The 13,743-nt window shown below is 44.9% G+C and overlaps 1 protein-coding gene across 1 annotated transcript; it reads left to right on the top strand.

Moving 5' to 3' along the window:
* Window positions 1–512: 512 nt before the first annotated feature.
* LOC310874122 (transcription factor Sox-9-A-like) lies at window positions 513–6,605 on the top strand. The gene is made up of 6 exons (XM_083786803.1): window positions 513–1,217; window positions 1,463–1,659; window positions 2,508–2,601; window positions 3,233–3,518; window positions 4,171–4,544; window positions 5,551–6,605. Exons 1-6 carry the CDS (start codon window positions 981–983, stop codon window positions 6,163–6,165), a joined length of 1,803 nt encoding a protein of 600 aa, XP_083642929.1. The 5' UTR covers window positions 513–980; the 3' UTR covers window positions 6,166–6,605.
* Window positions 6,606–13,743: the final 7,138 nt, after the last annotated feature.

The raw sequence follows: 13,743 nt of genomic DNA, 5'->3' as shown, positions 1-13,743 counted from the left end.
TGATTGATTGATTGATTTCAATATTTCTTAACAGTTTGCAGAATTACAGTACATTTCAAGCACAACTCAATGCAAAGACTGTTAACTGTGAGTGGACGACCCAATAAAGCATCACTTGTTTACAAGAGAGTCCACCTTGTTCAATTCATCAAAACATTTAGAGTTGATTGCTTGCTTGCTTGATTGATTTTGATTGATTGATTGATTGATTGATTGATTGATTGATTGATTGATTGATTGATTGATTGATTGATTGATTGATTGATTGATTGATTGATTGACTGATTGATTATTTTGTTCCACTTAGGGAAATTACTGTAAGGTTTTATTAATTGAACTGTGCATATGTGTGTGCCTATAGTATATACGGCCGTTTCACACTCTCACCAGCCAATGGAATGTGGGCTTTCCTCCGCGGTCTCTCTCTCTCTCTCTCTCTCTCTCTCTCTCTCTGTTCCTTATATAAAGCAGTCTGTTCTGCAACACTCTCCAGAGTCTCCATTTAAAGCGGTCGCTGCGTCGTGGAGGATTGTTTAATTAACTATGTGAAGTGAAGCCTCGCAGAAGGAGACATTAATTTATCCTGTTTCACACACCTCTGCTAACACACTGAGACAAAGAAACTAAGGAAAAAAAATATTATCGGCTTCGTTTCAACTGAAGGGTCACGGCGATTATACCAGAGGAGTTGTATGCATAAAGACATTCTGCTTTCCAAAGAAAACCGGCTTTTACCACAGAGCTGGAGCTACAGAGGCGCATTTTACGCATTTTACGCAGTTGAAAGATTCTGGTTTTCAAGTTTTCCTGGCAACGGAAAAAAACTGCTTTTATTATTATTTTAGGAACTGCTTCCGGGCGAGTGAAATATACAGCTTTTATTATGAGAAGGAGGCTTGTCCCTTTGGAGAGAAAACCACACTCTATCGTGAGAATTCCAACCCGTTTGGGTTTGTGTATGATCCTCCTGACTTCTGCAGATGTCGGAGGACGCAGACAACAAGGGTCTCTGTGACGCTCCGAGCACCAGTGCGTGTGACGAGGACTCCCCGTGTCCGTGTCCGGCGTCCCCGGGCTCGGACGCAGAGAACACCCGGCCGTCAGAGAACCAGGGCCTGATGGCCGCCAGGGACTTCAAGAAGGACCCTGTCCCTGTCTGCTCTTCCGATCAGGACGATGACAAGTTCCCTGCTTGTATCCGCGATGCTGTGTCCCAGGTGTGTGTGTGTGTGTGTGTGTGTGTGTGTGTGTAGCCTATCTTAGTCAAACTAAGCCTACAAAAGTACTGAATCATGCATGTAAAGTTGTAAACTATCATGTTATTGGACTATTATTGATCTGTAACCACTTAATGTTATACTTAGACAAGAAAAGTAAAAGTATAGTGAAATTGTACTACTCAAGTACAGTACTTGAGTAAATTTACTTTATACTTTATACTGTACATCACATGGTGTCCCAGGTGCTGAAGGGCTATGATTGGACCCTGGTGCCCATCCCGGTGCGCAGCGCGCACGGAACCAGTAAGAACAAGCCGCACGTCAAGCGCCCCATGAACGCCTTCATGGTGTGGGCCCAGGCTGCCCGCAGAAAGCTGGCCGACCAGTACCCTCACCTGCACAACGCAGAGCTCAGCAAGACCCTGGGCAAACTGTGGAGGTATTAATACTGTTTATTATACCGCAGATGACGGATGGAGCCCGCACACCACAGGTACAAGAAAGACGTTCTTTTTTGAGAATTCTGACAACGTTTTGATCTATTTGATCTTCATCAGGTCAGGTGATGACCTGATGAAGATCAAATAGATCGAAACAATAAAGAAGTACACTTTTCGCCAGTAGGTAGTGGCAGCTTCAACGTTGGATAGCCTGACTGGGGCTATACATCTGTTATTAAAAAAATGATGTTTTGTTGTATACTTGCAATATTACACTGGAGGGGGTGCTTTAACATATATCTATCTATATTGTGATTGTACTGCTCATTGCTATAGTGTTTGCTGTACTACTTCACTGTGTGAAATGTGAATTATTTGCTGACTCAGTACATTTCTGCTGTCTGTCACTAGAACTAGTGCCAAGAATGCATTGATTGATTGATGACCGTTGCTGATTGAGGTTTAATTGTGTGATGGTGGAGAGAGAGAGAGAGAGAGAGAGAGAGAGAGAGAGAGAGAGGGAGAGAGAGAGAGAGAAACAGAGACAGAGAGAAACAGAGACAGAGAGTAGAAAGTTTGCTCAGAACAGAATCTTACTTGGTTGAACGATATCTTGGTGTTGTTCACCAAACATAATCTATAAACCCACAAGCATCACATCTGCAACATGTTGTGGGCTTGTAGGTCGGTCGATTCATACTACAATGGTGTAGATCTGATTTGCAAGTGCTGGCCTAAAATAAATTCTGCCATTTTTCCCCATCCATCCATCCATCCATCATCCATCCATCCTCCCTCCCTCCCTCCCTCCCTCCCTCCCTCCCTTCTTCATCCATCCATCCACCAGGCTTCTGAACGAGGGGGAGAAGCGCCCGTTCGTAGAGGAGGCAGAGCGTCTGCGTGTTCAACACAAGAAGGATTATCCAGACTACAAGTACCAGGTATCTTTATGACTTGATGTTCTATAGATTCATATGTACACAATGTTATTTATTATACCAGGTACCCTAGTGGTTCTCTACCTTTCCAGGCCATCATGCCTGGACAGGTATACAATCATTTGACCTGCAGGTCTCAGGCCCTTTGGGGAGAAAAACATTTAGCCTCTTTCCTATATTATTTTAGCCAATGTTGGACTAGGGACACTAGCCCATCCTACATTATAGCTTTTTGTCCTTAACTTGTGTCACATTTTCCATTGACAATGACAGGAGAATTTACATCATACTGTATAGTGTATATGGACGATGACATGGCTTTTGATGATTACGTCATGGCAGCCAAGTCTATGAGCACTTAGATGTAAATCATTTGCCAGCCAATTAAGTATAATGCAGTAAATGACGACGTAAGTCATATGGCCAATATAAATATACATATTGCGCCCCTCACTTCACACCAGTGTGATTTATACGAATATCTCGGACGGGGGTTATATAGACATACCGGTATACTGTATAATAACAACAACATTGCATGTAGTGCAACAGACTCTGCTCTTGACAGAATATGCAGCTTGGTATCCGTGACAAAATCTGGCACCTGGGTGATGATGTAAATTAATTTAAACAGCCCCGGCGCAGAAAGAGTCTCAAGAATGGACAGAGTGAGCTGGTGGAGGACGAAGAGACGCAGATGCACGTCATCTCCTCTGAACCCATCTTCAAAGCCACGCCCACACATGATGTCATCTTCAAAGCCACGCCCACACATGCCGTCATCTTCAAGGCCACGCCCGCACATGACGTCATCTTTGAAGCCACGCCCACAGATGATGTCATCTTCAAAGCTCTGCAGAGGACAGCAGACTCCCCTGCATCCAGCATGAGTGACGTGCACTCACCTGGAGAACACACAGGTGTGTGTGTGTGTGTGTGTGTGTGTGTGTGTGTGTGTGACTGTGTGTGTGTGTGTGTGTGTGTGTGTGCGTGTGTGCGTGTGCGTTCTGTTAGAGTCCGGAAGTGCTCGTTTTCAATAATGCGACGTCCTGCTGCTACCTGCATTATGTGCAATTTAGAAACAGGTGTTACGCACCACTGTTTACTTAGCGATTTCCAACAGATACAGGCTTTAGTTTCCGACATACTATTGGTCCGACTGTCATTAGACCGACAGCCTACCTCTAACCATAACCGCGAGCACGGGAGCGGAGCATGTTCGACCGTTGTTTTTCCGCATGTCGTACCATTGGTATGTCGGATCTGTGTGTGCATCCCATTTCCAACGGACGCTTCTAACCTTCCAATGCTCCATGCTGCTGTCCCGGTGGAAATGTGACGCATACTCTTTGCATACTCTTTATAGGCTGTGTTTGTCATTGTCACTCCTACAGGCTGGCGAGGGACCTGTCAGTGGGGAATGTTGGACGGGAAGAGTAGTTTGGGGGCTCCTCAGTACAACAACAGTGGCAAGCAATGGGAGGAATTAATTGACATAAAGATGTGAATTAATTCTCTATCTCTCTCTGTGTCTCTCTCTCTCTCTCTCTCTCTCTATGTCTCTCTGTCCAGTCTCCCAGGCACCCCCAACCCCTCCCCCCACCCCCAAGGCCGACGCCGTGGGCTCAGCGAAGCCGGACACGAAGCGTGAGGGCGGGGTGGTGTGCAGAGGGGGCGGAGCCAACAGGGTGCGTTCGCCGGCCGAGGCGGGCCGCCCCGCCTCCCCCTCTGTCGGCGGGGCGGCGGCGGCGCCTCGCCACCTCAACATCGACTTCGGCGACGTGGACATCGGCCAGCTGAGCTCCGACGTCATCGCACACATCGAGACCTTCGACGTCAACGAGTTCGACCAGTACCTCCCGCCCAACAGGCCACACCCTCCGCTGGCCTACACCGCCAGCTACAGCATCAGCACCTTGCCGTTCGCTGGAACGCTCAGCCCACAGGTACTGTAAATGTCATATAAAAACATCTTGTAATGATACAGTGTAATACAGAGCCAGAGACAGAGGTCCTGACATGGATGGTTAAAGGGGAATGTTGTACATGGCCCAATTTGTAGATTGTCTGATCATAAACGAAGAGTACGGTGTAACATTTATTGGATCGACTCCAGGTGCGTTATACTTTTCCAGATGGGCAACCGGGTCATTTTAACTAAGTGGTTCCGTAGAACAAATGGAAAGGTAGTTTGACTTATTTTAGTCAAACACACACACACACACACACACACACACACACCCACACACCCACACACACACACACTGTGCGACTGTTTCTATTGTTCAATTGTTTTTATTCTTATATAGAGGGTATGCACATGCATAAAGTGAGTGGCAAATGGAGTGGCAAAGTGAGTTTAATGTAATTTAACGTTGTTTAAAGGGCCTTGCAAACATGAAGCGAGGAACGCAAGCGTAAAAAAAAAAGCTAAACTGAATCCAGGTCTGGTGAGGCGTGTGCACGTAACGAGCACGCGCGCAACAAATTCACGGGACCGCGCTCACGTAAATACGCTCGTAAATACGTATTCTCCGAGCAAACACGCAGGTCTCATTGAAAATTAACTATAGGCGAGTTTTATCGCTCCCCGTTTGCAAGGCCCTTTATGCAATCAGATAGGACTTCTCTGTTTGGATGTATGGGCTGTCAAGGCCACAAAGTATTTATTTTGCCACGCATTCTCGACTTCACGACTGCAGAACTCCTGTATGATGATGATGTCACGCGCATATACCCTCTATAGCCAGAGATGGGGGTTGGGGGTTGTTGCATCTACTGTACCTGTACTCTTAGCATAGTACTTTGTTCTTTACTGAAATGATGCTATTGAAAACAACTTATTTCCTTAGTCATGGCAGACTATGATGACAATACAGATGAGGAATTGGAATGTGCCCATGATGACGGCAATGCAGCATCTATACCTCTTTACCATGTATCCCTCCACAGGTCTGGATCCCTAGGGTCCAGAAACAGAAGCAGCAGCAGCTCACCCTGACTCCCCTGGGAGGAGCCTCCGGGTGGGAGGCGGGGCAGAGGACCACCGTGGGAGGAGCCTCCGGGTGGGAGGCGGGCCAGAGGACCACCGTGGGAGGAGCCTCCGGGTGGGAGGCGGGCCAGAGGACCACCGTGGGAGGAGCCTCTGGGTGGGAAGCGGGCCAAAGGAACTACATCAAGACGGAGCAGCTGAGTCCCAGTCGCTACGGCAAGCAGCTGCAAGACTCCTCCCCTCAACACGCCTCCTACACCTCCTTCAACCTCCACTCTTCCCACTACAGCCCCTCCTCCTCCTCAAGCTCCTCGTCCACGTACCCACCCTCCATATCCAGGGTGCAGTACGAATACTACGACCACCAGGGCGGCGCCAGCAGACCCCCGACCGCCTCCTATGGCCAAGGAGGGGCGGGGCTGTACTCCACGTTCACCTACGTGGGGAGCCCTGCCTTCCAGAGGCCCGTGCACGCGCCTGTCAGCGACGCGGCGCCGCAGAGTGGCCACAGGGTCACACCCCCGCCACAGCACTGGGAGCAGACTCCCGTCTACACCCAGCTCACCACGCCCTGAAGGCCTATTCATATAATTGCCAAATGTAGATTGGCTATTTTCAAATGGCCAAAATGTATATAGGGCTGAAGCGGTTACTGTATGTTTTGTAATAATAATCAAAATGTACAATGTAACTAGTAACTAAAGTTTTCAAATAATTGTACTGGAGTAAAAGTTTAATATTTGCCTCTGAGATCTGGGGTAGAAGTAAAAGTACTGAAAATTGGAAATACTCCAGTAAAGTAATTTCTTTTTTTACTACTGTACTTGAGTAAATGTACTTTACACCACTGGAGGGAACATCACATCTACATCCAGCTCATCACAATCTGAGGGTTGTGGGTTTGGTTGTGTAATTACCATGATGTTTAAGTCCAAAAATTGCCGAGATATCTTGCTCTGTTTCTCCGCTGATGTTCTTACATATGATTACATTCAATAAGGAATTTGTACTGGTAACTAGTTTCTTCTACTCTTCTTCGTCTCTAAACTCGTATTGAGTTTTGTGCACACGTATCCATGCACACATTATTATTATTACACATAACTCAGGCACACGTATCCATTCACACGTATCCATGCACACATTCACACGTATCCATGCACACATTCACATGTATCCATGCACACATTCACATGTATCCATGCACACATTCACACGTATCCATGCACACATTCACATGTATCCATGCACACATTCACACGTATCCATGCACACATTCACACGTATCCATGCACACATTCACATGTATCCATGCACACATTCACACGTATCCATGCACACATTCACATGTATCCATGCACACATTCACATGTATCCATGCACACATTCACACGTATCCATGCACACATTCACATGTATCCATGCACACATTCACACGTATCCATGCACACATTCACATGTATCCATGCACACATTCACACGTATCCATGCACACATTCACATGTATCCATGCACACATTCACACGTATCCATGCACACATTCACACGTATCCATGCACACATTCACACATATCCATGCACACATTCACATGTATCCATGCACACATTCACATGTATCCATGCACACATTCACACGTATCCATGCACACATTCACACGCATCCATGCACACATTCACACATATCCATGCACACATTCACACATATCCATGCACACATTCACATGTATCCATGCACACATTCACACGTATCCATGCACACATTCCAAGGGAGCTTTGGCCCCTCCCCGAATTAGACGCTTGATTGGAAGTAGAGAAGAAAAACTAAACAGGAAATTGATTGATCTGTGTTTTCTGCTGCAAGCTATACTTAGTTTATTGTCTGCTTTAGCTTTGAACTGTGTTTTGTTTCAACTGTTTTTAGCTTGTTGTACGGCGACCTTGAGTGCCCTGAAAGGCGCCTAATAAATAAAATGTATTGTTATTATTATTATTGAGAGTCAGACTTGTGGTTGGCTCACACTGCCTTATTGTTGTTAAAATAGAAACACGTCTACTTTTGCACACCTCAGAGAGTCCTTCGAAATGTTACAAGAATCCTCTGTGAGGACTTTAATACTGATTGGTGATATTACATTAGGTATCATGTTTTAAATCCTTATTTTCTATTTCTGTTCATAATCCAATGTTTGGGAGTGGGTGTGTTTTGGTAGTGGGCAGGGTTGGTTTATTAGTGTAGTAATAAAAAGAGAAGCTTCATTATCTATTCTATACTATAGCAGTTCAAGCACCAGCCTCTCATCAGGTGGATAAACGGGTGATAAAGCATACAGACATACCAATAAATGATTGCTCTTGTTCTTTATGTTTTGTAGTCAATGTGGGGAAGGATATGGTATATGGTGTATAGTCAGTTTTTTGTTTTTTATTTATCTCATGTAAAATGTCTTTTGAATGAATGAATGAAAATGCTACATCCGCGTCATGCCATAATTCTGGCCCATCCCATATGGGATTATATGACACATTATACAAAATACAAAGAAAACAAGTAACAACTGACATTAACAATCCTTATTCCTGTTCATATTATGTCCTGCCTTATAACATACCACATAAATGAACATACGTACAGTATATATGAACAACGGCATATGACGGTATGAACAAAATAAGAACAAAATAAAAGAAAGAAAACAATATAATTTTACATGTAAATGGTCCTCATCATCCTTGTGAGTTCTCTTTACGTAGGCTGATGTAGCTGTTTCTCTGGATTCTTTGTCAATTTCTGTATGAAATCTCAACTATGGCTGAAATTGGACTGAACCAGTTTTGAAAGTTTGGTTCTAAACCGTTCTGATGGGTTCCGGCAACAGTCGTGTTTCATGTATTAATGCATTTTGTACTGTGTTTTATGAATTCTACCCTTTGAAAATGTATTTGCAATAAAATGGAAAATACTGAGAAGAAAAACTCTGCCTTTCTATTGTGACATTATTGAGATCTAGCAGATCAGGCTCTGGAGAGATTTATTTTAATTAACCATGCTGGACCTAATATTACTTCACACAAATGAAGTTTCAATCGATCAATCTATCTATATGAATCCATCCATCCATCTGGCAGAATTTCAGTGGGCACAGAAAAAACAAAACAGGAAAAGGGGAAAAGCAATTAATATTCCAAACTCACTCCTTCTGGGACTGTGCCCCCCTCCCAAAAATATGTGGGTGGTCTTTTCATATGCAAAACATAATACAGAGAGAGAGAGAGAGAGAGAGACTATATAGTGCCAACACTGTGTTCATAGCATGCACACATAAACAGCTAAATGAGAACAAGAATGTGTGTGGGAAGGACTGTTGACATGCAAGAGGAAAGTTTGATTGGCTTGTAATTGTCCAAATAGTCCAAAGTTTAACTGAATTATCTGAGCGTGCAAGCGCGTGCATGCATGTGATGTGAGAGAGGGAGATAATGTGCGCTCTAATGAAACAATACAATTAACGGGGCTTCAAAACATGGAGTGAAACCAAAAAAACAGTGCTCCTCTTGCCCTACCATCCAGGATACAAAAACTCCTGTGACGTGACGGCCTCACTTCTTTAAACAAACATTGTACTCTAAACAAACATTAAAAGTCCATAGACTTGGCTGGGGTCCTGTTTGCTGGGGTGCTGTTTGAAAAGCAAAGAAAAACAGTACATAGACTTGGCTGCCATAATTTCTGAAAGCCAGACGTTTGAGGGGCTAGTGCCCGTCAAAAATAACTACAGCTAAATGTGACGTATTGAGCTGATAGTGGGAGCTCCGACCTGTGAAGCTCACACAGCTTGTAGATCAGCTATTTTTACATGTTCACGCAAACGCACGCACGCACATACAATTACAATCAACATCTCATCACAATCACATCTGGTTGGCTAATGACAGGAAGTTTGTAATGCCAGCGACCTGGAAACAGAGCACAGGTCATGATCTTCAGGAGCTCATCTGTACTATAAAAGCTGCATGGTTTTGCTACTCAGGTTCTGACACGTACTGTACTTGGTCCTCTCCTTTGTTTCCCTGTAAACCAAATCCAGCTCGATCAGCTTGTGGCTTGTAGACCTTTTTCGCAGGAGGTTCTTTCTCTGAATGTCATTCTATGGTGACATAATCAGAATACAGATGCCATAGCATGGACTCTCAGACTCTTTCAGCTCAGGACCAAAAAGAGAACTTTGGTGTCGACCGCTTACAAGAATACATTATGAAGGAGAAAAGTGGTCTCCTCTGAGAGGCCGCATTGCCTACCCAGGGTTGTGACCTGTTATAGCGCCACCATGAGGCAGATCTGAAACATTTGGGGGTGTCAGATCGTCCTTGGCCTATACTGAGAGTGTGTTTGCAAAGTGTCACGGCAATCTGTTTGTGGCATTTTGAGCAAAACGGGCCCAAAACTTTGAAAGTGGGCTATATGGAGAGAAGAGAGCACGCACACACACAGAGGGACACACACACACACACACACACACACGCATGCACACGCATGCACGCACACACACAGTATACTACATCTTTCCTCCAGGTGAGGTATTCATTACATTTAAGTAATGAGTAATCACATTGACGGTGTGAGGGTGGGATGTTAAGATGACCGTAGTAAACGTACTTAGCTTTTAGTAAAACCAGACCACATCCCTGCAATGGAAAGAAATCAACTACGTTTCTAAATATCATCGCTGTTGGGTGGAAACCTTGTACGTCCAAAAGTGTTACTTTTATTTTCATGAAATGGAAAAAAAAGAAGGATATAGAACAACAGTCCTCTGCACATGATGTAAACTAAAGGGACACTATCCCAGGCTTGTCCTTGCATCTTGATGACCCCTGAGACTTGAACTCACGGGGAAGAGCAGACGTGCACATCCTGCCAGGGGAACACATGACTCACTGGCATTGTTTTTAGCAGGGGGGAAAATTCAACCTACGTGAGAGAAAAGGTGGAAAAATGAAAACGTGAACGTTTCCTGTCTGTCGAAGGAGGGCAAATTTCACTTTTTATTCTCATGCTTCATCATCTTCTTCCTGTCGAGGACTCATGGTGGAAAGATGTTCCATATATATCTTAATTAAGAAGACGAACGGAGGCGTATATAGGGAGGTTCGAGGGCCAAGCGTCAGTGACTGACAGGCGGGTGAACCCGGGGAGACAGAGAGACAGACAGTCAGACAGATAGCCAGGCTGTCTCGCGGAGCTTTCACCTTGTCCTCAGGGAGAGGCTGGAGAGCTATAGGGTTTCAGGGAAAATCCCAGTCGACTTACTAAGCCTTCACTTCCTCTCGAGCTGCACATAGATGTGTGGAGAGATGACATGGAGGAGAGGAGAAAATGAGAGATGGAGCCAAGGAGACAATGAGAGAGGGGATGAGAGGTGTCTTCAACATGTTTATATCAAACTGCTGCTGCAGTTTTTCCCAAACCCTAGAGGAATATTTCACAAGAATTAAGTCTTGTACGTACCTCCTTGCAACTCCTTGCAACATGCAACTACCCAGAGAGAGAGAAAGATTGGGTGGCAAAGAGGCTTAAATTTCAGCTTTTCGTTTTACACTGATTTCTCTTCACTTCAGTACTAATTTGGTGCTGCGATTGGGCTCTCCAAACAAAATGCAACAATGATTTTTATTGTGGCTCTGGCTCCCAGAGCGCCACACACCCCTGGCATCGCGCACGCACGGACGTACGTACGCACGCACGCCTGGCATGGAGCAGGGCTTCCAGTGGAACAAGCCGTCACTGATGATCAAAACAGTTTGACTGCTTCTGGACTCTGGTACTAGACTCTGCTCTGGTTCTAGACCATAGATGGGCAACTGGCGGCCCGGGGGCCACATGTGGCCCCCACCTTCACTTAATGCGGCCCACAGGTTAATACCTGAATACTATTAAAATGTTATTGTCTTTTTTTATGTCCAACGTATTTGTATTTTATTCATAAAGTTAACATAACTATAACTAAATGCATTTGGAAATTAAATACAACTGTAACTTTTCAGGATTCCAATAAAAAAATGGCAAAAAAAAAATCAAGTTCGTTTTGAACTTGTAGATCGGCTAGTTTTTGCTACTACAGTAATATGCAATGTGGCCCCTCTGGAGTGAGTGTGGAAATATAGTGGCCCTCTCCATTGTCAAAGTTGCCCACTCCTGTTCTAGACTCTAGACTGTGTGTGCGTGTGTGTGTGTGTGTGTGTGTGTGTGCGTGCGTGCGTGCGTGCGTGCGTGCGTGCGTGCGTGCGTGCGTGCGTCGGTCGACAGTATGATGCAGTTGAAATTACTTGCGCAAGCAGAGCGAGCAAGTACTGCGATCGGCTTAGTAATGTATGCATGTCAGTCTACTCCACCGGCCAATAAGGGACCACTGTTCTTGATGACGTAACTAAAGTACGTTTCAAGGTTGGTATAAGGTCAATAGAGGGTAGCCAAGAGCTCTAGGACTCATAACAGCAGTCGTACCCAGACAGACAGCAGAGAGCTCTAGGACTCAGAGCAGCAGTCGTACCCAGACAGACAGCAGAGAGCTCTAGGACTCAGAGCAGCAGTCGTACCCAGACAGACAGCAGAGAGCTCTAGGACTCAGAGCAGCAGTCGTACCCAGACAGACAGCAGAGAGCTCTAGGACTCAGAGCAGCAGTCGTACCCAGACAGACAGCAGAGAGCTCTAGGACTCAGAGGAGCAGTCGTACACAGACAGAGAGCTCTAGTCTATAGGGACTCAGAGCAGCAGTCCTACCCAGACAGCAGCAGGGAGCTTTAGGACTCAGAGCAGCAGTGGTGAGCACACTTCATGGCGCGCTCTGCTTGTGTGCAAGGCGCAAGTTGGCACCTTGAGAGAGTGAGAGAACTTACGCCAAACTGCACCTGTAATTCTGAATGACTGAGACCTTTGTAAAGTAATCGCTTCTGGAGCATAAAAGAGAACATATTAGTAAGATAAGACATTAGTCTTGTTTTTTGATGTGTACACTGTGTAATGTTATAGAGGTATCTAAAGAGCACACAGTGAGTTTCTGAACGTGACAAGTATCGCAAGACTGTCCACCGATTCCTGTGTGTCAACCAAATCCTGCGATACCTCGGAGACAGAAACAATATCTGCCGCTGTTTAGATGAAATAATGATACATAATATAATTGTGTACTGTGCCCATTGAAAAGAAAGTGATTATAAAACAGCCTGTGATATGTCTAAATTGTATCCCTGGACCAAATATATGACAAGCGTTCTTAAATAGTGTTTCTTCAGGAGTTGGCAACTCCATTCACTGCAATGTATTTCATCGAACTTCCGGTCCAACGTTTGGCACCCATGACAGCGCCCGTGAAAGCGTCATGGTGCATCCCAATGTCCAGATATAGGTGAATAAAGGACAGACTCTCCTCAGGAAAACGTTCAGGCTTCACTAAACTGTTCTCACTATAGATTGGTTTCCAATGCTTTCCTCTCACCACAAGTCCTGCTGGCTGCTACATTACACCATGCTTTATTACCCCATCCGTCCTTCCTTACTGTGATCTCTGCTTGTCCCTTCTCCTGATGACTTCTCCATCTCTCTCTCTCTCTCTCTCTCTCTCTCTCTCTCTGACATCAAGCAGGAGTTTGATCCCCCGAGGGGCTTAACTGCTAAAACCACGGAGGGACACGCTCCCTCAATCTGTTTCCTCACATTGAATGAAGGGGCGAAGGAGAAAAGAAGTCCTGGTTTTTAAAGATGAATCATACTGGACAGACAGATGGCTGCTCGAGTCCTAACATCAAAGAAAACCCTTGTCCCCAGAGAGTGTTCTGTCTCTTTGATCGTACCGATAATGCTGATATAGCTAGACAAGGGAAACAGAAGCATTTGCTATAGCATACAAAGGCTGTTGTAGAATTAAGCAATATGCAATATGCATAGAGAGGTACAGGGACTTCGGCTGTTCCAATAGAGTCCCAGCAAAATGGGAAAAAGTGACAGTAATAGTCAATATTGTTTCACTGGCTAAACATTTTCCCAATGAAATAATATATAAAAGTGACCATGAAGATTCTAGGTTTCACTCACTTGAATTCACACTTCAATGTGCAATTCGGACCTAAAACGAATCTAACAATCTTCTCTTATGGT

Source organism: Protomyctophum parallelum, assembly GCF_964188405.1.
Source record: "Protomyctophum parallelum genome assembly, chromosome: 17".
In the NCBI taxonomy this organism is placed as follows: domain Eukaryota; kingdom Metazoa; phylum Chordata; class Actinopteri; order Myctophiformes; family Myctophidae; genus Protomyctophum; species Protomyctophum parallelum.
This window is presented reverse-complemented; position numbering and strand designations above follow the sequence as displayed.

What these genes read in the sequence shown, in the direction of transcription:
- LOC310874122 (XM_083786803.1), top strand. Translation starts at nt 981, where the DNA reads ATGTCGGAGGACGCAGACAACAAGGGTCTCTGTGACGCTCCGAGCACC. An exon ending in ATCCAGACTACAAGTACCAG is followed by an intron (nt 2,602 to 3,232) that starts GTATCTTTATGA and finishes TAATTTAAACAG; the next exon opens with CCCCGGCGCAGAAAGAGTCT. An exon ending in CTGGAACGCTCAGCCCACAG is followed by an intron (nt 4,545 to 5,550) that starts GTACTGTAAATG and finishes ATCCCTCCACAG; the next exon opens with GTCTGGATCCCTAGGGTCCA.